The sequence below is a fragment of the Nerophis ophidion genome, linkage group LG23 (genome assembly GCF_033978795.1).
Source record: "Nerophis ophidion isolate RoL-2023_Sa linkage group LG23, RoL_Noph_v1.0, whole genome shotgun sequence".
In the NCBI taxonomy this organism is placed as follows: Eukaryota; Metazoa; Chordata; class Actinopteri; order Syngnathiformes; family Syngnathidae; genus Nerophis; species Nerophis ophidion.
Genome location: NC_084633.1, coordinates 5,892,079 through 5,916,128, shown reverse-complemented (window position 1 = coordinate 5,916,128; position 24,050 = coordinate 5,892,079). Strand labels below are relative to the sequence as shown.

Here is a 24,050-nt window from a genome sequence, read left to right as displayed (position 1 = left end):
CTTTAGCCACAAAAACACGGTGATTCCTTGTTTAAAATTCCGGAGGTGAAGCTTTCTTATGGATCAGAGCGGTCAAGCGAACATGGATCCCGACCAAATGTCAACCAGCAGTTTTCAGTGAGAAGATCGTGGTAAAAAGTCGCCACTTACCGTAGATCAGCTGAGCTTGTGCCGTCCATACAGCTGCCGTCGACTTCCGTCATACACCGGCCTCACGGCACCCGTGGAAACACCCTTCTGACTATCATGTACTGTTAAACTCACTAAAACACTAGCAACACAATAGAAAGATAAGGGATTTCCCAGAATTATCTTAGTAAATGTGTCTAAAAACATCTGAATCCTTCCCATTGCAGTCGCGTTTTTTTTGTTCTACTCTGTTGCTATCAATATCCTCAAACACGAATCTTTAATCCTCGCTCATATTAATGGAGGCTCCCATTAAAAACTATGTGAATATGTGAGGAGCCATCAAACATGTGACGTTATCGTCTCCGACTTCCGGTAGAGACAGGGTATTTCTCTTAACACCCAAAGTTGCAAACTTTATCGTAGATGTTCTCCACTAAATCCTTTCAGCAAAAATATGGCAAAATCGCGAAATGATCAAGTATGACACAGAATGGACCTGCTATCCCCATTTAAATAAGAAAATCTCATTTTAGTACGGCTTTAACGGCATAATTACACAGTATTGTGGACATCTGTGTTGCTGAATCTTTTGCAATTTGTTCAATTAATAATGGAGAAGTCAAAGTAGAAAGATGGAGTTGGGAAGCTTCAGCCTTTAGCCACACAAACACACGGTGATTCCTTGTTTAAAATTCCCGGAGCTGAAGCTTTACTATGGATCAGAGTGATCAAGCGATCATGGATCCCGACCACTTGACAACCGGCAGGTTTCGGTGATGAAATTTTGTTAAAAAGTCGCCTCTTACCAGAGATCTGTGGAGTTTGCGCCGTCCTTGCATCTGCCGTGACTTCTCGGCATAGCTCGGTTGGTAGAGTGGCCGTGCCAGCAACTTGAGGGTTGCAGGTTCGATTCCCGCTTCTGCCATCCAGATCCCTGCCGTTGTGTCCTTGGGCAAGACACTTTACCCACCTGCTCCCAGTGCCACCCACACTGGTTTAAATGTAACTTAGATAATGGGTTTCACTATGTAAAGCGCTTTGAGTCACTAGAGAAAAGCGCTATATAAATATAATTCACTTCACTTCACTTCACTCTCAGACACTGGCCTCAGGACACCCGTGGACACACACCTCCGACTATCAGGTACTATTTAATCTCACTAAAACACTAGCAACACAATAGAAAGATAAGGGGATTTCCCAGAATTATCCTAGTAAATGTGTCTAAAAACATCTGACTCCGTCCCAATGCAATCGCGTTTTTTTTTTTTTACTTGAGAGAGAGAGAGAGAGAGAGAGAGAGAGAGAGGGAGAGAGCTGTCTCTTCAGCACTCGATGTGAGATTAGACTTTTCAGGGACACGGTGAGGAGACCCTATGCCCGCCATGAGAGGTGTCAGGCGGTGTAAGGCTTGTCTTTGACGTCGCTCCGCCCGTGGATGGCTGCGCAGGTGTTGTGAACCAGCGAGGATGCCGCCGTTCAACGCTCTCATCGCCGCTGCGACGCCGTGGACATTTTAAAAATCATCCACGGTATTTTTATTTTTATTTTAAACCAATGATCGAACCAATTCGATTTCCCCTAAACATTGCGGATGTTGTTTTTTTTTAATAACGGTGAGTGTGTGAGGACGCCGTGGTTTCCGCAGCATCCAAGCGGCTTTTTTTAATGTGATTTATTCACCGTGTCGATTTAAAGGCGTCTAATGACATGTTGTCATGACAGCGGAGGAATAAATCTCGCGAAAGCGCCGTGGAGCAGATCTGATGCAGGAGGCATGACGGGCCATGGAGGAGGATCGTGTTGAAGAAGCTCCGAAAGGACCGCACGTTTGATTCCCCGCGCACCCACGCCTCGGTGAGGTGGACTCGATACATGGGCCCCCAGGTCGATCGTTAAAACCCACGGGAGACGTCCGAACCCGGATGGGATGTAATGTTGTGTGGCCGTGGAGCTGAGCACCGGTCTCCTTCTCCGCTGCTTCGTCGAGATTGGCTTCTGGTGTCCGGGGAATGGCGCGCTTTGGGGACGAGGTGCCGGCCAGGTACGGCGGAGGCCCCGGCGGAGGGGGCCCCGGCGGCCGTGGCGGCGGCAGGCCAGGAGGACCCCACGGACATGCGCACGGACACGGGCACGGACACGGCCACGGCCCGCCGGGGCCCGGGGCCCAGAGAGTGTACAAGCAGTCTATGGCGCAGAGAGCCCGGACTATGGCCTTGTATAACCCGATCCCAGTGCGCCAGAACTGCCTCACCGTCAACCGCTCCTTGTTCATTTTCAGCGAGGACAACTTTGTGAGGAAATACGCCAAAAAGATCACCGAATGGCCATATCCTTTTACGCCTAATGGAGATCAGGTAGGGGGGGCGGGGGGTTCTAACAAGCATGCCAGACCCACGTCACTTATGGCTGCTGACTACAGGATTCTAGTAATTTACACTTAATTAAGAGGTGCCCCCTTTTTTTTTATGAGTTGTTGATCGGCATCAATCACTACATTTAGTAATTCAACGTCACATCACGTGTAAGTTTGATGTATGATCCCCCAGTCGTGTGCGTGTAATTGTGTTGTGATGCAGATGGAGGGGGTGGAATGGGGGGCGTCTAGGGGGCGCTGCTGGTTGCTGATGTCAGCAAGTACTCACTAGAAAGAGAGAAATGGAGGGGATGGGTGATACCAGAAGAGAAGAAAAAAAAATAACCAGCTCAGTAGAGTTATCCAAGTGGTAGCCCGGGGGCCAAATCCGGCTGGGGAATGACGACACCATACTGGCCCCGGAGTTCAGTTCAAAATAAATATTTTTGCAGTAAATTCTTTAAAACGCTATAGAGTGCTATTGTTGTAGGGCTGGGCGATATAGACGAAAAAGTATATCTCGTTTTCTTAAACTTAATATTCAATATGGTAAATGGTAAATGGGTTGTACTTGTGGGCTTCACGGTGGAAGAGGGGTTAGTGCGTCTGCCTCACAATTTGAAGGTCCTGCAGTCCTGGGTTCAATCCTAGGTTCGGGATCTTTCTGTGTGGAGTTTGCATGTTCTCCCCGTGAATGCGTGGGTTCCCTCCGGGTACTCCGGCTTCCTCCCCCTTCCAAAGGCATGCCCCTGGGGATAGGTTGATTGGCAACACTAAATTGGCCATAATGTGTGAATGTGAGTGTGAATGTTGTCTGTCTATCTGTGTTGGCCCTGCGATGAGGTGGCGACTTGTCCAGGGTGCACCCCGCCTTCCGCCCGATTGTAGCTGAGATAGGCGCCAGCCCCACCCGCGACCCCAAAAGGGAATGAGCGGTAGAAAATGGGTGGATGGGTTGTACTTGTATAGCGCTTTTCTACCCCTTTTTAAGGATCCCAAAGCGCTTTGACAGTATTTCCACATTCGCCCTGGGGCTGGGCGATATTGGCTTTTAAGCGGTAGAAAATGGATGGATGGATAATATTGTGATATTTTTATGCCATATTGCAATATACGATATATATTACGATATTTTGCCTTGGCCTTGAATGAACACTTGATGCATATAATCACAGCAGTATGATGATTCTATGTGTCTACACCAGGGGTAGGGAACCTATGGCTCTAGAGCCAGATGTGGCTCTTTTGATGACTGCACCTGGCTCTCAGATAAATCTTAGCTGACATTGCTTAACACGATAAGTAATGAATAGTTCCGCTGGTAATCACAGTGTCAAAAATAACGTTCAAAATATAAAACATTCTCATGCATTTTCATCCAACCGTCGGGTTTCTACCGCACCTGTTCAAGAAGTCGCATTAATGGTAAGAAGTATTGTATTTATTGTTGGTTAGCCTCAGAATAACAATGTTATTAAAAAGAATAAGAGACTTATTATACCCTAAAAATGTTGGTCTTTCTTAAAAATGCACACCCAGTTGTATTCAGTGTTAAAAAAGTAAATAAAATTATATCGCTCTCACGGAAATACTTTAAAAAATATTTGGCTTGTATAGCTCTCTCAGCCAAAAAGGTTCTTGACCCCTGGTCTACACTGCAAAAAGTGACTTTTTGGTGCTGTAAACTCTATTAGAGTAACTGTCATAATTTATACCTAGTATTTTTAACATTCAGTAAGAACTAAAGTTTCTTAAGTAAAATAAACATTTTATTAACGTAATACATGAATTATGGGGGAAGAGTAAGTTTTACTTATGTTTCCTCATACTATTTAAATGTTTAATAGTTGTACGTACATAAACCTAAAAATATTACGTAAACTTTACTCTATAAATCTAGTGTTTTGAAACGCATGCACGACGATGCATGCGCACAGCACAACAGGCTCTGCTCCGGCCTTTAGAATCACTTCACAGAGTACTGCAAGGTGGCATTATGGGTAATTCTTATCTTGCGTTTATGATGTGTGACAGAGTCGATGTTCTCCATAAATGTGTTTGGAGTGGGTTCACAGAGTGTGGCGCATATTAGTAAGAATGTTAAAGTTGTTTATATCACAACCGTCAATGTAAAATGTATGGCTGTTGACTAAGTATGTAGTGCAGGGGTGTCAAACTCAAATACAGAGTGGGCCAAAATTTTAAACGGAACAAAGCCGCGGGCTAAGGTTGAACAAATGAACCTTTTAATAGGGACCCAAACAAGTTTTGCATTAAATATTGAACAAGCAAGGCTTCTATAACTTTAGTGACATGCAAAATCCAGTTTCAAATAATAAAAATAATAATTAAAAAAATATCAATGGCATATCAAATTAAATGTAAATAAAAATGTTATACCTTTTTTTCTATTTGCAATCTTCAGAGGTAAATATCAATTTTTTTCCACAGGCTAATAATACATTTGAAAATAAAATAACAATAATGAATGAACCAAACATTCAAGCCTTGAAGTAGCAAGAGAAAATGCATGAATAAAACGTTAATTATTGGTCAGTTTCCTGGAAGTTTCCCGGAAGAGTTAGTGCTGCAAGGGGTTATGGGTATTTGTTCTGTTGTGTTACGGTGCGATTGTTCACCCGAAATGTGTTTGTCATTCTTGTTTGGTGTGGGTTCACAGTGTGGCGCATATTTGTAACAGTGCTAAAGTTGTTTATACGGCCACCCTATGTGTGACCTGTATGGCTGTTGACCAAGTATGCCTTGCATTCACTTGTGTGTGTGTGTGTGTGTGTGTGTGTGTGTGTGTGTGTGTGTGTGTGTGTGTGTGTGTGTGTGTGTGTGTGTGTAAAAGCCACAAATATTATGTGACACGCTGTTAGTAGAAATTCGTGAGTATGGTTGCCCAGGGAGATTTTCGGGAGGGGCACTGAACTTCGGGAGTCTACCGGGAAAATTAGGAGGGTTGGCAAGTATGAGTATTAGCGGTGAATGCGGTGTTACAGCGGCACTGATGCTGTATTTAGCTCTAATGCTAAATTGATATTGCCTCAAGGGCCAAATTAAATCACACGGCGGGCCAGATTTTGCCCGCGGGCCAGAGTTTGACACCCATGATGTAGTGCAATCTTGTGTGATAAGTAGCAAAACGCATGTGTCCATCCGGCACGCACACAACATGGTGTAAAAGTGGATGCTGTAGAGCAGTGGTCCCCAACCACCTGGCCGCGGCCGCTTAATAATTTTGTATTCAATTTTTTCTTATCATACTCAGTTTTATACAACATGTCATTAATAAGCGCATGGGTGAGAAGAGGTTTTAAAATTATTAGCGCCCCGGCGGCTTTTCAAGGAAATACGGTATATAAAATTTACTTAAAGTTTTCAGTAAAATGATGTTCCTGCTGATGAAAAACAAGTAGACTTTACCTAATTTGTTTAAATAACTATAACTTAAAACTTGGATGTAAATAAGTAACTGTTACTTAATATCTTCACAACTGCTATGTTATATGGTAAGTAGAGTTTACTTGATACTGGCAAGTGAGTGTTACTTGATATTGCAGCATTAAATTTTACTTAAATCATTTTCGTGCAAATACCTACAGTACTTTTTTCAAGTAAATCTTACGAGTTATTTTTTTCAGTGTACACTAAAACTTTCTTCTTCATACTGCATTAATATATGCTACTTTTAAACTTTCATGCAGAGATTGGAAATCACAACTAAGTCAAATGACCAAAACTGTATTTATTAGACAGTCTTCATTCTCTCATGGGTGACTTTTTAAATGAAAGAACAAATTAATGGTGTTGCTACCTTTTTGTAGTAACACATCTGCTGCTTACTTTGCATATTGCTGTTGTCTGCTGAATATCTTCCCACTTGAAGCCAAACCACCGCCAGACGATGGACCCCCTGCTCTTTATTTTGGGTTTTTATTGTTCTTCCTCCATTTGTGATAAGTTTCGCACCATCTCTCTCTTGTATTGTCACAAGCTCCGCTTGACCTGCCTCAGCTAACGTTAGCCATGCTGCTTACCTCTCTGATCGGCGAGAGCCATGACGCTAGACGCGCGAGAGTATGTGACGTATGTAAGAAGGCGGGCTTGTTTTCCGTATCTGTCAGAATGAGAGACGAAGAGCATATGACACTAGACGCGCGAGAGTATGTGACGTATGTAAGAAGGCGCGCTTGTTTTACGTCTCTGTGAGAAGGAGACGAGAAGGAGTGAGATACGCCAGTAATGTAATGCACGCACCTAAAAGCAACGGTGTGAGAACATATAATCGAATATTACGATATAGTCATTTTCTATGTCGCACAGAGACAAACCTGCAATATATCGTTTATATCGATGTATCGCCCAGCCCTAATTTGCCCATTCACACACTGATGGCGGGAGCTGCCAAGCAAGGCGCTCACCAGGACCCATCTGGAGCAAGGGTGAAGTGTCTTGGCCAAGGACACAACGGATGTGACTAGGATGGTAGACGGTGGGGATTGAACCAGTAACCCTCAGATTGCTGGCACAGCCACTCTACCAACTTCGCCACGCCGTCCCGTTTTGGCAATATACACTATATTGTTTAAAATATTTGGCCACCCATCCAAATGATGAGAATCAGGTTTCCAAATCACTTGGCCCGGTGTATAAAATCAAGGACTTAGGCATGGAGACTGTCTCTACAAACATTCGTGAAAGAATGGGCCGCTCTCAGTGATTTCCAGCGTCATTGGGTGCCAACTGTGCAACAATCCAGTTGTGAAATTTCCTCGCTCCTAAATATTCCAAAGTCAGCTTTATTATTAGAAAATGGAAGAGTTTGGGAACAACAGCAACTCAGCCACCAAGTGGTAGGCCATGTAAACTGACAGAGAGTGGTCAGCGGATGCCGAAGTGCATAATGCAAAGACTTTCTGCACAGTCAGTTGCTACAGAGCTCCAAACTTCATGTGACCTTCCAATTAGCCCACGTACAGTACGCAGAGAGCTTCATGGAAGTCAAATATTTGCTTGTGGGGGGGAGACAACAAGCCACCCCTTGGAAAGGTGAAGGACAAGGAACACAACAAATAAGCGGTGATTGGCCATGTTAACGAGAAAATATCGATATTACGATATTTTCTTAATTCATATCGTGTTTAAAAATATATCGATACATCTTACAAACTCGGTTTATCACCTAGCCCTATATTGTTGTGTAGAGGAACTTAGACCGCTCTTAGCGCATTACCAGATTTTTGCATTTACATTTGAACTTGTATTTTTATTTATTTTTTACATTTGAACTTTTCTAGCAAACACAGAACACTGAGGCCAAACTTGTGATAACTGAGGCGTTCCTCAAGGCACCTCTTTAAGTCCTCTCCTTTTTCAAAGTTGTTTCCCCATAATGAGATTCATGTAACGAGCTTGTTTACTTCAGATGCAGTCAGAAGTCACTTGTTCAACTTCTTTAGTTTTACTAATAGTGTTCTCTTTTTTCATCACTCGGGCCGCTCAACTTGTGGCCGGTGAGTTCAGTTAGAAAAGGTTTGACTAACTTTTTTGCAGATGGTCCTTAAAAACAGCAGACCACTCCTATAAGTCCGATTAAATGAATTGGACAAAATCAAATGTTTTCTGTAAAGTATGTTGGTTCTCAAGAATATACATTACAAAATAAGACTACAGTGATGATAGAACTATGCTTTCTGGAAATGTGGTCCCCAAAACAAAGCATTTACATATACCTGTCCAGCAGTGTGTACGTGTGTGTGGTCTGACGATAATCCCACAATCACCATCAATCAAGTAAGGCAGGGGTAGGGAACCTATGGCTCTAGAGCCAGGTGTGGCTCTTTGATGACTGCGTCTGGCTCTCAGATGAACCTTAGCTGACATTGTTTAACACGATAAGTAATGAATATGTCCGCTAGTAATCACAGTGTCAAAAATAAAGTTCAAAATATAAAACATTCTCATGCATTTTAATCCATCCATCAGTTTCTATCGCACCTGTTCAATAAGTCGCATTAATGGTCAAAAGTATTTTATTTATTATTGGTTAGCTTCAGAATAACAATGTTATTAAAAAGAATAAGAGATGCACACATTTAATTGTTGTAATCTGGGACAGTGCAAATAAAAGAGGAGGCGTAGAATTCTCTTGTCAGAGACTGGGACGACACTGTACAAGGGTACAGGTCTACGCGTTTCTCCTCATTGAGCTAAACTGAATCCTGTCTCTGTTTAATTCCTTGCTTCTTGTCTGTTTAATATGTCATCAGTGTTTGAACCTGACAGTTGTATTCAGGGTTAACAGTATTATACGGCTCTCACGGAAATACATTTTAAAATATTTGCCCTTAATGGCTCTCTCAGCCAAAAAGGTTCCCGACCCCTGAAGTAAGGTGTGACTAAATAACATGTATGCTTGAGAAATGTACTATTGGCTAGGAAAGCGTACACCTTTCACATTTGAATCGATATGGTACCAAATCCAGGTATGGGAATTACTGATACTCAGCTGTACCATTTTTGGGTACATTTGTGTTGATAAATATTGAATGTTTAAAAATATATATTTTTTTGTCTTTATCATTCAACACTGAGCTGTGCTGACAGTTGTTAGCTTGTTTTCTTACACTTCTGTGTCCCATTTGCAAATATTAATTAGTAGACTTTGAATACAGTTGCAATGGCATTAGTGTAAAGCAGTGTTTTTCAGCCACTGTGCTGTGGCACACTAGTGTGCCGTGAGATAGTCTGGTGTGCCGTGGGAGATTTACGTAATTTCCCCTAATTTGGTTAAAAATATTTGTTTGCAAAACAGTAAGTAGCTCTTAATCTTATTCCCTTTATGCGATTTCAAATTACCGGTATTGAAATCAGCCTCCTTCATTTTGAAAATGACTACAGGGGATGTGTCACTCATGACGTCACGAGTTTGACCAGGCGGTACTTCTAAGCATGCACTAATTATTTTGGGAAGTGAGTTTGACCCGGCAGTAATTCAAGGCAGGCGCATACTATATGTCCTGCGGCAATTCAAGGAGATACGGTACTTACAAACGAGGCATATTGATGCAATATGTACATACAGCTAGCCTAAATAGCATGTTAGAATCAATTAGCTTGCGGCCATGCAGTGATTAGCTCTCCAACAAGTCAATAACTTCAACAAATCTCACCTTTGTGCATTCACGCACAGTATAAATAGTTTGGTGGACAAAATGAGACAAAGGAGGAGTGGCATACAACACATCTTTCTGTGGCAGCATTGGAGAAAGTCATACATGTAAACAAACTGAGTCACAGTCCATACAACGGTGAATTCAAGGACCGCTGAAATTAGTAGGACAAAATGGCGCTCGCCAAATACTCTCATCAGTGAAGCATAAACACAAAGCTATTTAACAGTGGGCTTTCCAACAATTACAAAAGTTTGTGTCATGTTTTTCCTACAGAAACCATATTAAACCCAATTTCGTTTTTTTTAAATTTCCATACATTTACTATTTATCTATTTTCGAAAACGTTCCAAGGACCCACCAGGGCGCCGCTGAAGATCCGCATGTGGCTCTGAAGCCGCGCGTTTCTGACCCCCCGGTTTGACCTTTTTAAAGAAAATATATGCATCATTGCAAACCAAAATGATCATGTTATATATTTGTTGCCATAATAACCACGACCCCATCGCCATGTACATAGTGGCAATTTAGGGGAAACCCTGTATGTGTGTGTTTGTGTGTGTGTGTACATACACATTTATATATGTGTGTATATATATATATATATATATATATATATATATATATATATGTATATATATATATATATGTGTGTGTGTGTGTACATATATATGTATACCGTGTTTCCTTGAATTGCCGCAGGGCATATAGTATGCGCCTGCCTTGAATTACTGCCGGGTCAAACTCGCTTCCCAAAATAATTAGCGCATGCTTAGTATTACCGCCTGGTCAAACTCGTGACGTCACGAGTGACACTTCCCCTATCATTTTCAAAATGGAGGAGGCTGATTTCAATACCGGTAATTTGAAATCGCATAAAGGGAAGAAGATTAAGAGCTATTCAGTAGGATTTAAGGTCCAAGCTTACATCACACTCACATTTTTACTGCATAGCTTTGGTAAGTGCCGCAGTGAGAAGAGGTTTTAAAATAATTAGCGCATGCTTACTGTTACCGCATGCCTTTGGTAAGCGCAGGAGTCAGAAGAGGTTTTAAATTAATTAGCGCCCCGGCGGAAATTCAAGGAAATACGGTATTTGTGTGTACATGTAATTGAATTTTTTCAGAAATCTGCACCATTTTATAGATGAATAAAATGTGCTTTTTCTACCTCTCGGATATATGTGATGTTGTCTGAATCCACATGTACTGTACGTGAAAGTTTGTGCTGTAAGTGTTAATGACTCAAGTGGAAATGGGAGTACTGATCGTATTGATCGCTGCTGATGCTTGAGCTGTGACATAACTACACACACTAATTATGGCTGTTCTGGAGCTACTTATGCTTATGACTCACAGACAAGTCTATTTACTAAAACGACAGAGCCGTTCGCAAATAGTCTTGAGGTCGTATAACTTGGATTTAGTGTCCATAATTTGCTGACATTTACTTGAACATGTTAATAGGTTACTTTGAAAGCAATCCATCAAGCAGGGCTGGTTAACACAGTTCGTTAGTGAATGTAGTCTAATGGCTGAATCACTAAAGAACATTACGTAGACTGAAAGGGTGTCAGGTCGGTTACTTACATGGGAGTAACTTGCTATTTGTAATGATACTGTGAAAGGCAAACATCTTATCCAAAATATGACATGCAGTCATGTAAAAATAATAGAACACCAATTTGTGGCGCCCCTATAGGTTGTGCTCAAATGGCTTTTACATGCTATTGTACATTTAAGGCCTACTGAAATGAAATTTTCTTATTTAAATGGGAATAGCAGGTCCATTCTATTTATCATACTTGATCATTTCGCGGTATAGCCATATTTTTGCTGAAAGGATTTAGTAGAGAACATCGACGATAAAGTTCGCAATTTTTGGTCGCTAATAAAAAAGCCTCGCCTTGTAGACGATGTGCACATGACGTCACCGGTTGTAGGGCTTTTTACATCCTCACTTTGTTTATAATTATAGCCACCAGCAGCAAGAGTGATTCGGACCGAGAAAGCGATGATTTCCCCATTAATTTGAGCAAGGATGAAAGATTTGTGGATGAGGAAAGTTAGAGTGAAGCACTAGAAAAAAAAGGGGGAAAAAGGCGACAGCAGTGGGAGCGATTCAGATGTTATTAGACACATTTACTAGGATAATTCTGGAAAATCCCTTATCCGCTTTTTGTGTTACTAGTGTTTTAGTGAGATTATAAAGACATACCTGAAAGTAGGAGGGGTGTGGTGACCACAGTGTCTCTGATGGAAGCCATGGAGGAGCCAAGAAAGTCACAGCTGCCTCTTTGACAGCTGCAGGAGGACGCAAGCAGCCGACTTATTACCACAATTTTCTTACCGAAACATGCCGGTTGACATGTGGTAGAGAAACATGTTCGCTTGACGGCTCTGTTCCATATTAAAGCTTCACAACAAACAAAGAAACACCGGCTGTGTTTTGGTTGCTAAAGGCAGCTGCAATCCACCGCTTTCCACCTACAGCATTCCTATTTATAGTCTCCATTATTAATTGAACAAACTGCAAAAGATTCAGCAACACAGATGTCTAAAATACTGTGTAATTATGCGATTAAAGCAGACGACTTTTAGCCGTGAGTAGTGCTGGGATAAAATGTCCGCTCCAACCAATAACGTCACAAGCACCCGTCAACATAAGCGTCATCATTCCGCTACGTTTTCAACAGGACACTTCCCGGGAAATTTAAAATTGCAATTTAGTAAACTAAACCGGCCATATTGGCATGTGTTGCAATGTTAATACTTCATCATTGATATATAAACTATCAGACTGCGTGGTCGGTAGTAGTGGGTTTCAGTAGGCCTTTAAGGCAACACTTTATAATTATTAGACATGTCAGATATTAGTTGATGGAAGCCTTGCTTTTCATCCAATCTTGCTCAAGTTTTACAAAAAACACATTGAGTGTTTTGTAGAGCGTGTTGACAAGTGTGAGAAATTTCAAGTCACTTCAACTTATTGGTGGTCATAACAGCACAAAGATCTTGTGTGTGTATTTGTCAGAAAAAAAATTCACATGCACAGTATGGTACATTTTTGGCAATTTGTTGTAATATTTTGTGTGCAATGGTACAGGAGATGAAGTGAAGTGAATTATATTTATACAGCGCTTTTCTCTAGTGACTCAAAGCGCCTTACATAGTGAAACCCAATATCTAAGTTACATTTTTAAGCCAGTGTGGGTGACACTGGGAGCAGGTGGATGAAGTGTCCTGCCCAAGGACACTTCACTAGTGACTAGGACGGCAGAAGCGGGGATCGAACCTGGAACCCTCAAGTTGCTGGCACGGCCGCTCTACCAACCGAGCTATACCATCTACCATGTAGGAGTAGATTTAACTTAAACAAATACAAACAAGGAAGATGAAAATAGCATACCATTTACTGTTTTAAACAAAGAAGTTAAGTTAAAACATTTTTATCTTTTCACTCTTTTTTTATAATGGATTATTCACAAAATGTAACAAAGGTCCAACATTGGTTTTGCAAATCATCCTTAAAGAGGTGATGATTTTAATCTTCATGTCACACACTTCATTGTGGTGGAGATAATACGTATCAGATTTGCTTTGCTCCTAACCACCACATAACTGTTTGCTTAGGGAGGGTGTACTTTTAGATGCAAATTAAATTCCTTGCACACTTGAAATTTATACACTATATTGCCAAAAGTATTTGGCCACCCATCCAAATGATGAGAATCAGGTGTCCTAATCACAGGTGTATAAAATCAAGCACTTTGGCAAGGAGACTTTCTACAAACATTTGTGAAAGAATGGGCCACTCTCAGGAGTTCAGTGATTTCCAACGTGGAACTGTCATAGGATGCCACCTGTGCAACAAATCAAGTCGTGAAATTTACTAGCTCTGAAAGAAAATCGTAGAGTTTGGGAACAACAACAACTCAGCCACAAAGTGGTAGGTCACGTAAACTGACAGAGAGGGGTCAGCTGATACTGAAGCACTTTGTGCAAAGAGGTCGCCAACTTTTTGCACAATCAGTTGCTGCAGAGCTCCAAACTTCATGTGACTTTCCAATTAGCCCACGTACAGTACGCAGAGAGCTTCATGGAATGGGTTTCCATGACCGAGCAGCTGCATCTAAGCCATACACCACCAAGTCCAATGCAAAGCGTTGGATGCAGTGGTGTAAAGCACGTCACAACTGGACTCTAGAGTGTTCTCTGGAGTGATGAGTCACGCTTTTCTTTCTGGCAATCTGATGGAACAGTCCAGGTTTGGAGGTTGCCAGGAGAACGGTACATTGTGAACTGCATTGTGCCGAGTGTGAAGTTTGGTGGAGGAGGAATTATGGTTTGGGGTTGTTTTTCAGTAGTTGGTCTTGGCCCCTTAATTCCAGTGAAAGGAACTTTGAATGCTCCAGGATACCAAAACATTTTGGACAATTCCATGCTCCCAACCTTGTGGGAACAGTTTGGAGCGGGCCCCTTCCTCTTCCAATATGACTGTGCACCAGTTAGGGTTGGGTATCGTTTGAATTTGAACGATTCCGATCCTGATTCTTTGTCTTGATTCCAATTCCTGACGATTCTCGATTCCGATTCTTCTTCAAGGTGGTCCCTGGAAGCTGGTATGTATTTTGGTTTGAGAGTTTTCACCATACCCCTGCAAACATAAACAAACATGTAATGTTGCTGTTACTGTTTAGCCCAGTATCAATTAGCTTAGCTCTAACGTTATAGCTTAACTAACCTAAATGTTGGAGATTCCACCTCTGAAAAGGGATGCAGTCTTTTGACTATGTGTGCAGTGACCTTTCTATTGCACTCTTCCGTCTATGGCACCGACATCTTCCCCATTGCCGCTACGGTGAACGGAGTACGCTGCGCACATCCCGGAGCCTGGCTAGCAGGTTGTAACTTGTCTATGAAAAAATACGGGGGCTAATTTGTTAGCTGCCTCAACGTTGGCGCAAAACACATTATTTATTGCATATATATTGTTTTACTTACCGGATTGGGACTGCACTGCAGTCACCGAGGTGCCAGGCTGGGCGTCGGAGCCGGAGCCAGAGGAAGAGGCAGAGGAGGACGGTCGGCGCAGCGCGTCGAAGACGGGACACGCATTATTTGTACTCCATGAACTCGGAGGTGCTTCATCATGTTCCTAAGCACGAAACAGTCCTGTCGCACGTGTTACATTTCGCCGATATTTAATTTTTTTAGTACAATAAAGCCACACTTTCGACCGCCGACAACCGCTATCCATGCTTGACTGACTCACCCGGCTACATAGGCTCGGCTACGCTACACTTCCGGCGGTGGGCGCTTCTTCGTTGGTGTTCAGCGGCTTCTTCTTCCGGTCGGCGGACTTATTCTTTTTTTCCGTTTGGCGGACTGTGTATCGAAACTAGGAATCGAAATTTAAACTTTTGAACGATTCCGGGAGAATCGGAAAGTTAGTCCCGGTTCCAATCGATACTCGATACACAACCCTAGCACCAGTGCACAAAGCAAGGTTTATAAAGACATGGATGACGGAGTCTGGTGTGGATGAACTTGACTGGCCTGCACAGAGTCCTGACCTGAACACCTTTGGGATGAATTAGAACGGAGACTGAGAGCCAGGCCTTCTCGACCAACATCAGTGTGTGACCTCACCAATGCGCTTTTGGAGGAATGGTTGAAAATTCCTATAAACAGACTCCGCAACCTTGTGGACAGCCTTCCCAGAAGAGTTGAAGCTGTATTAGCTGCAAAAGATGAACCGACATCATATTGAACCCTATGGGTTAGGAGTGGGATGGCACTTCAAGTTCAAATGTGAATCAAGGCAGATGGCCAAATACTGTTGGCAATATAGTGTGTTTTGATGACGGATGTCACTGCTATTTTTAGAAATAAACTTTATAGTTTTTTCTCATTGCATGTTGCACATCAGTGGTAATGTCCGCATGCCACAGTTGGATAACAGTAATACTTTATCCATGTCTGTGTACGTGGTTAGCTGAACAAGTCTGATTGAAAACATTACATTAGCTCCTTATAATGCAGTACTCAGACACAATAAATGGTTAAGGCACTGATAAACTGACATGCAGCTTTCAGTAGTGGCCAGCATGACTGAGAATTAATGTCGGAATGGCAACATCTTCTTAGCAGCAGTTTACCGGGCTATCTAGCTTCAGACTGGCTCATGTTGACAAAACAGTCGCGAGTAAAATGTTGTGGAAAAATAAATAAATGTTGTTTTTATATACACATTAGAGCAGGCAGGACAGCATTAGGTGAGAAGGCATGACACGGGAGGCTCAAGTTCGGCATAAGAGAGCATACACGTATACTGTGTATACATATGTATACGAATATATATATATATATATATATATATATATACACACACACACACATATATAATGTGTATATATATATATATATATATATATATATATATATACATATATATATATACTGTGTATATATATATATATATATATATACATATATATATATATATTCACTGTATATGTATATAGCCCCACTCATGATGCTGTTTTACGCTTAGAATCACTGTTTTTGGACCGCGGCCCATTGGCGCGGTTTTCACTTTGGTCTTTGAAACTGCTTGTTGGCTCACATCCAAATGCATAAACCTTATGATTTGACGTGTTGGGATTGTTTAACACGAGTAGCCAACATTGTAGCAGCATTTATGAGTCAGGAAGGAGGAAAATCACAGTCGGTGCCCTATAATGCTTTTGTCATTCTAGTTTTTCCGTGCAATCATTCACAATTTACAATATAAAATACAGTGAAACATAGATAGTACAAAGCTAATGTATTTTTGGTACACGCATCTGTCTTTCATGGCAAGGTGCATGGTTGGAGTTTGATTCCCAGTCAAACTGGCATCAGGCGTAATAAAAATTGCCAAGACTATGAGAAACTGACAAAGAAATGCCATTTGTAGGGAAAAAAAAGGTATTTTATTTTAAAATTATGAAAACAAATACTGTATTCCTCTTAGTTAAGGAGTATTCACTGCTGGGCCAAAAAAAAGTCACACACTCCAGTATTTTGTTGGACCGCCTTTAGCTTTGGCATGCATTTGCAGTGGCATCGTTTCTGCAATGTACATTAATTTCCTATCAGAGTTGCGTTCATTTTTTTCCGAGATTTTCTATTGGAGATTCGGACTAGTGCATAAAGTTTTCCAACTTTCTTTCTAGTAGACATTAATGCCTTGCACAGTTTTTAAACCCGATTTTGGTTCAGTCATTTCCTTATACCTTTTCTAATGTTTGATGCGTGCCAAAAATACGACCTTCCTGAAACATCTTTTCCTCTTTCAACATGGTTGGTTAACAAGTGAGAAGGTACTTACCACATCAGTTACCAGCTTAAGCATACTTACCCATGGTGTAATTATCGAATGCCAGCCTCTTACTTATTTGCTTAACTAGATCGAGGTAGTGTATATTTGTTATTTTTGCATTGCTTTTCAGATACACCACATATCACTTGGTACTATAAAATCAACATAACTATAGTTTTTTGCAACCTAAGTCAATTTACGGTATGTGTTTTTTTGTGTTTGCGTAGTATTCATTTGAGTGACCAGTAGCTACATTCTAGCTGTTTTTTTCATGAATTAGGAGTAACCCCAAATACACGGACACAATATTGATATCAGGAATGTAACAATATGAACATTTCAAAACGCTGTTATTGCGACCAAAATTATTACGGTGATAATTATCGCAATTTTGTTGAATTTGCTCAAAAAGTACTAATTCAGTACACACATGGAAATATTTAGATCTTTTTATTAACTAATACGGAATCAAATTGAATTGAACATGGAATAGAATGGAACTAAAATAAATATTCCTTATATTATTGCATGTTTTGTATTTCTTATGCTTTACTGATAAGAGTGTTCCAGTGGGCGTTGTGGTGCCCGACTCTGTTCAGTGGTCCTTGAACGCACGGTGAAAATACTCATTGTCTAATATTCCTCCGAGCATATATCCAACACTAAATTCTAAGAGAGCACAGCTTTTAATTTCAATGCGCACAATTTAATAATATCTTCGTTAATCAGACATGCATCCATCCATTTCCTACCGCCTATTCCCTTAATACAATTTTAGATTGGGGTATGTTTATTTTTTACCACCGTGTTACATGGCCTTTCCTTTTAACAACACTCAGCAAATGTTTGGGAACTGAGGAGAACAATTTTTGAAGCTTTTCAGGTGGAATTCTTTCCCATTCTTGCTTGATGTACACCTTAAGTTGTTCCACAGTTGGTCTCCGTTGTGGTATTTTACGCTTCATATCGCGCCACACATTTTCAATGGGAGACAGGTCTGGACTACAGGCAGGCCAGTCTAGTACCCACACTCTTTTACTATGAAGCCATGCTGTTGTAACACGTGGCTTAGAATTGTCTTGCTGAAATAAGCAGGGGCGTCCATGATAACGTTGCTTGGATGGCAACATATGTTGATCCAAAACCTGTATGTACCTTTCAGCATTAATAATGCCTTCACAGATGTGTAAGTTACCCATGATTTGGGCACTAATACACCCCCATACCATCACCAATGCTGACTTTTGAAATTTGCGCCTATAACAATCTGGATTGTTCTTGTCCTCTTTGTTCTGGAGAACACGACGTCCACAGATTCCAAAAACAATTTGAAATGTGGACTCCTCAGACCACAGAACACTTTTAAACTTTGCATCAGTCCATCTTAGATGAGCTCGGGTCCAGCAAAGCCGCTGGCATTTCTGGGTGTTGTTGATAAATGGCTTTCGCTTTGCATAGTAGAGTTTTAACTTGCACTTACAAATGTAGCGACCAACTGTAGTTACTGACAGTGGTTTCCTGAAGTGTTCCTGAGCCCATGTGGGGATATCCTTTATACACTGATGTTGCTTTTTGATGCAGTACCGCCTGAGGGATCGAAGGTCCATAATATCATCGCTTACATGCAGGGATTTCTCCAGATTATTTGAGTTTTTGATGATATAACGGACCCCTAAATTCCTCGCTGTAGCGCGTAAAGAAATGTTCTTAAACTGCTGGACAATTTTCTCACGCATTTGTTCACAAAGTAATTACCCTCGCCCCATCCTTGTTTGTGAATGACTGAGCATTTCATGGCTGCTGCTTTTATACCCAATCACGGCACCCACCTGTTCCCAATTAGCCTGTTCACCTGTGGGATGTTCCATATAAGTGTTTGTCAGTCTTTTTTGCCACTTGTGCCAGCTTTTTTGAAACATTTTGCAGGCATCAAATTCCAAATGAACTAATATTTGCAAAAAATAACAGTTTTCCAGTTCGAACGTTAAGTATCTTGTCTTTGCAGTCTATTCAATTGAATATAAGTTGAATACAAATCATTGTATTCTGTTTTTATTTATGATTTACACAACATGCCAATTTCACTGGTTTTGGGTTTTGTCGATTATTAACCATGATGGGGTATAAAGGGAAGGAAAGGGTGAGTGATGATAGTGCGGCAGTGTATTCGACACCTCTTAATATGAACATCTTTTAAAAATGCGTTGCTAAAAAAATTACCCTATTGGAAATAGGTGACATAAAATGTGCATCTATAACAAAAGTGGTTTACCATAGTATAACAGTATAATTGTTCATTTTAAATAATAAATGGTAAATGGGTTGTACTTGTATAGCGCTTTTCTACGTTAATGATACTCAAAGCGCTTTGACACTACTTCCTTATTCACCCATTTTTTAATACCAAGAAATTCTGTATGTTTTATTTAAAGTAATGACCTTTATAGCCCCTGACCAGACACCATGTTGTTGTGTAATTCAAAACCTACAGTCAGCAATTTGAATGGAAATTGCTAAGTATTTCTTAATGCACCAGATGCATGGGTCACCACTGGACTCATTTAAAGCCCTTTTAGATTTGTGAACTGAGTCTTAACACCAGGGCCATCCACATATTTAACAATGTCTTGATTTAGAGTCATTCATCTTTTGTCATTGCTGTTTAACTGAACTTAGGAATAGAATGTTGATATTTTATATATATTATTTTAAAAAAAGAGCCTCAATATGGACAACCTCTTCTGTTTTAAAACACCTGCTTAAGTTGTGCCTTGTTGAACCCCTAAACCAGGGATCAGGAACCTTTTTGGCTGAGAGAGCCCTCAAAGCCAAATATTTTATAATTTATTTCCGTGAGAGCCATTGAATATTTTTTTACACTGAGTACAACTAAATGCGTGCATTTTTAAGTAAGACCAACATTTTTAGTGTACAATAAGTCTCATATTCTTTTTAATGGCATTGTTATCCTTAAGCTAACCAACAATAAATAAAATACTTCTTACCATTAATGCGATTTATTGAACAGATGCAATACAAAACGAATGGATGGATTAAAATACATGAGACTGTTTTATATTTTCAACCTTATTTTTTACACTGTGATTACCAGCGGAATTATTCATGACTTATTGTGTTAAGTTAAGCAATGTCAGCTAAGATTTATCTGAGAGCCACTTCTTGCTTGAGAGCCATAGGATCCCTTCCCCCGGATTAAACAGTTGCTCAGCTTATTTATTGTATAACAAAACATTACTTTATAATAATGATTGGGTTCATACAGTTTTTGAAATTGACCGAAAATACCAGATAATGTCACGTGCAAAAAGAGGTCATTTTGTTGAACCTCGGAAATGAAAGCCTTCCCCCATCTGCTATCCTCCTGACATTTGACCCCAAATTCCCCCCTGCCTTTGCAAAATCCATATGTGGTGTTAAACATTGGGCTTTCTGTAAACCTTGCTTATCTGCCTTTAGTAGGCTGCGTAAGGGTCTTATTCACATGTTTATTAGTCAAGATTATTTTTATTATGTGTGCACATTCTGACCTTGTGCACCTGTGTGCAGGTACTCTCACTCACAAATGCACACTTGCACACCATATGGTGCTGTGTGCGTCATCAGTGTGCATTTAAGTGTTTTTCCACCTTGTGTTACAAAGGTAATATGCATGCCTAGAAACCCAGTACATTTTGGGATGGGGGGAGTGTTTTTGTTTTTTAAATGTACTATATTTAAACTCAGGACAAGATATGGTCCGCCCCAACATTTTTAATGGCCTGCGAAACCCTGGAAGTAATGTGTCAATAAAGTACTTTATCTTTCCATCTCCATTTAGGCAGAAAACAATACGTCTACTGCATGCAGTTGCATGTCTTATACATGCAAAAAATATTAAATTATTATACATTCCACCCATTGTTTTTGTTAAAATGAAAACAAAAACATAAACATCTGCTTAAGTTGTAAGTCCAAAGAAAGTTATGTATCAATTTGAACGACACTGAAAAAATTACAGTAGATTTTATGGTAAAAAACTGACCGCTCAATCACCAGAATTTTAGGTAGGTAGGTAGGTCTTTATTGTCATTGCACATGTACAACAACATTTTGTTTTCAGCACAAACCCGTTCAAGATTAGTGTAGAGGGTTGCAGAACAGGAACGCTAATGGGTGCGGCAACCCGTAAAAGATGGGAAAAAGGTAAACGCTGGGGGGGGGGGGGGGGGGGGGGGAACTCCATAGCAAAGCACATATGCATATTACAACATACAACTCGAGACTTGCAACAGAGGGGAGGGAGTGGGGGCAAAGGTGGCAGGCTCTTCAGGCACTGCCCAGCTGTCCATCACCTCTAAGTTATATTGCGTCGAGGGGTTTGGATGTGGGGTGGGGTATGTGTGTGTGGCGTATATATTTTTTGTGGACGCATGTGTGTGTGTAAGCCTGCCGCGTGTCTCTGTTCCGCGGCCTTGGTGTTGTTGCAGCCGCCAGTCACTCCAAAGTCAACAACAACAGATGTGTGTCCATGAGAGACAAGAAGGGAGTTTGTTGTGTCTTTGACGAACTGCCCCTATCGTGAAAAAAAACAGTAGAAAAAAACTTTTTGAATTATAATTTCAAAGTAAGTTATTTATCAAATTGTACATTGTAAAAATGACAAATTTTACGGTAATGAAAATGAAAGCTCAAAATATTGATGAAAAAAAATAATCGTACCGTTTTCTAGTTACAGTAATAAGACGTAAAAAACACTGTAAATGTTTGTGAATTTGTACTGTTTTCATAAAATACAGTATATATATATATATGTATATATATATATATATATATATATATATATATATATATATATATATATATATATGTGTAGGTGTGAGAAAAATCACAAGACTACTTCATCTCCACAGAACTGTTTCATCAGGAGATGATTGAGGGAACCCCTCATGAAACAGTTCTGTAGAGATGAAGTAGTCTTGTGATTTTTCTCACACCTACATATTGCGCTCTACCACGGTATCGAGCACTAGTCTCTGGATAATCCAATTAAGACATATACTGTATATTCATATATATAAAATGCACAGGCAACTATATAACAATGTAGTGAGGCGGAGGTTATATTTAGATTTGTAAATATATTTACTGTTGCAATGTGGCCCTAAGTCACAAACGAGTTTGACATCCCTGATTTAAACAATCTGTGAAGTTGTTTTAGTTCTTCTGCAGTACTGAAAATAAGGTTTAGAGTCAGTGTCCGAAGAAGAGAAGATAAAAGATGAAAACATGTGGGAAGGTGAAAGACAGTCACACCCAGAACGAGAGACCCAGAGAAAAATCTGCTTGTTTTTGGGGTGGACGGAGAAAGCTTGTGATCTATGTTTACTGCAGAATCTAAATTATTTACAGTTTTTTTTTCTGCAGCTTGCAAGTGTCAGTTTGTAACTGCTCAGACTTATCATCCGTTTTAGTTGTGTGTGTGTGTGTGTGTGTGTGTGTGTGTGTGTGTGTGTGTGTGTGTGTGTGTGTGTGTGTGTGTGTGTGTGTGAGCTTATATGTGACTCGATGCATTTGGGCTTTTTCAATGTTGTTTATAGCTTGTCGCTGCTGGTCTCTCACTCTTCCTTTAGGAGCCATAATCTGTAATGATGTAGCATATTAAAGAAAACAGCGTTTTGCCCAAACTCATTTCCTGTTGAAATTGATCAGGTAGTTTATCAAATTTGCAGCGTGTGTAGTGCAGACGGATGGAGTGAGGGAGGGATAGATACATAGGTGTTCATGATTAATGCATGTAAGAATAGATGGTTGCATTACACGAATGGATGGAGCATTTATGTATGATGGAGGGATTTTAGTATGATCTATGTCCTGTTTTATGCATTGTGTTTACCATGTTTTTAAAATGTTTTCAAAGACAAGAGCTCAAACTAGGGCTGGGCGAAATGGCCTTTTTTAAATATCTCTATTTTTAGGCCATGTCACGATACACAATATATGTCTCGATATTTTGCCTTAGCCTTGAATGAACACTTGATGCATATAATCACAGCAGTATGATGATTCTGTGTCTACATTAAAACATTCTTGTTCATACTGCCTTAATATATGTTCATTTTAAACTTTCAAACAGAGAAGCAAATCACAACTAAGTCAATTGTCATGATCCACTACTTGGATCATGGCATATTCTGTTTTTTGTTCTGTTTTGTATCACATCTGTTTAGTATTCGACGTCGTTAGTTCCTGGTGGCACTTCCTGTTTTGTTTCCGTTGCCATAGTTACATATTTGTGTCACCTGCCATTTGTGTTTCTCACGCACCTGCTCTGTGATTATCTCCTCATTTAAGACTGCCTTTGTTTGCCATTTGGTCTCGGATTCTCATTTGCTTCCATGCAACAGGTGATGTCGCTCTTCCCGCATTGTGGTAAGGACTGTTTGATACTTGTTAGCTTCCACGCTATTGCTGCCTTGTTTATGTCCCTAGCTTACATGCTAGCGCTTTCTGTTTGTTTTGTCTTAGTGCCTTTGTGCAAGTCTTTCTGTTCCTAGTCCGTTTTTATAGTTAAATAAATTATCATTCTTACCTTCACGCTGTGTCCATCACAACTGCATGCTCGAGAGAACAAAAAAACCACACCACGATGCCAGCAAACCGTCACACAATTTACCAAAACTCTATATATTGAACAGTTATTAAGCAGTGGCACAAACATTCATGTCATTTCAAAACAGAAAGTGCAAGATTGTCAGAGACATTTTAAAACAAGCTATGAGTGCAATTGTGTGCATGATGTCACTAAGATGACATATCAAAACAACACTAAATTAAAGTGCACTGTTTGTACAGAAGGCCACTACAACAGTTTAAAAACAAATAAAGTGCACTTTTGTGCATGATGTCACACAAGATATTTTAATAACTGTCGAATAAAAATGAGCTGCATAATAGGAAATCAAATAGTGTATGTCCTTCGCTATGTGGAAGGGTCCTGCGGATGTCATCTCCTTCTGTTG

General features: G+C 40.4%; 1 protein-coding gene across 8 annotated transcripts in view; it reads left to right on the top strand.

Annotated features, from left to right (window-relative positions):
• The first annotated feature begins 1,469 nt into the window (after positions 1 to 1,469).
• The window catches only part of cacna1aa (calcium channel, voltage-dependent, P/Q type, alpha 1A subunit, a), a 262,583-nt gene continuing 240,002 nt past the window's right edge, over positions 1,470 to 24,050 (top strand). For all 8 annotated transcript variants that reach the window (XM_061885469.1, XM_061885467.1, XM_061885465.1 and 5 more), the window contains exon 1: positions 1,470 to 2,461. In XM_061885469.1, the coding sequence (XP_061741453.1) occupies positions 2,145 to 2,461 (317 nt within the window). In that variant the 5' untranslated portion in view covers positions 1,470 to 2,144. The remainder of the gene's footprint in view (positions 2,462 to 24,050) is intronic.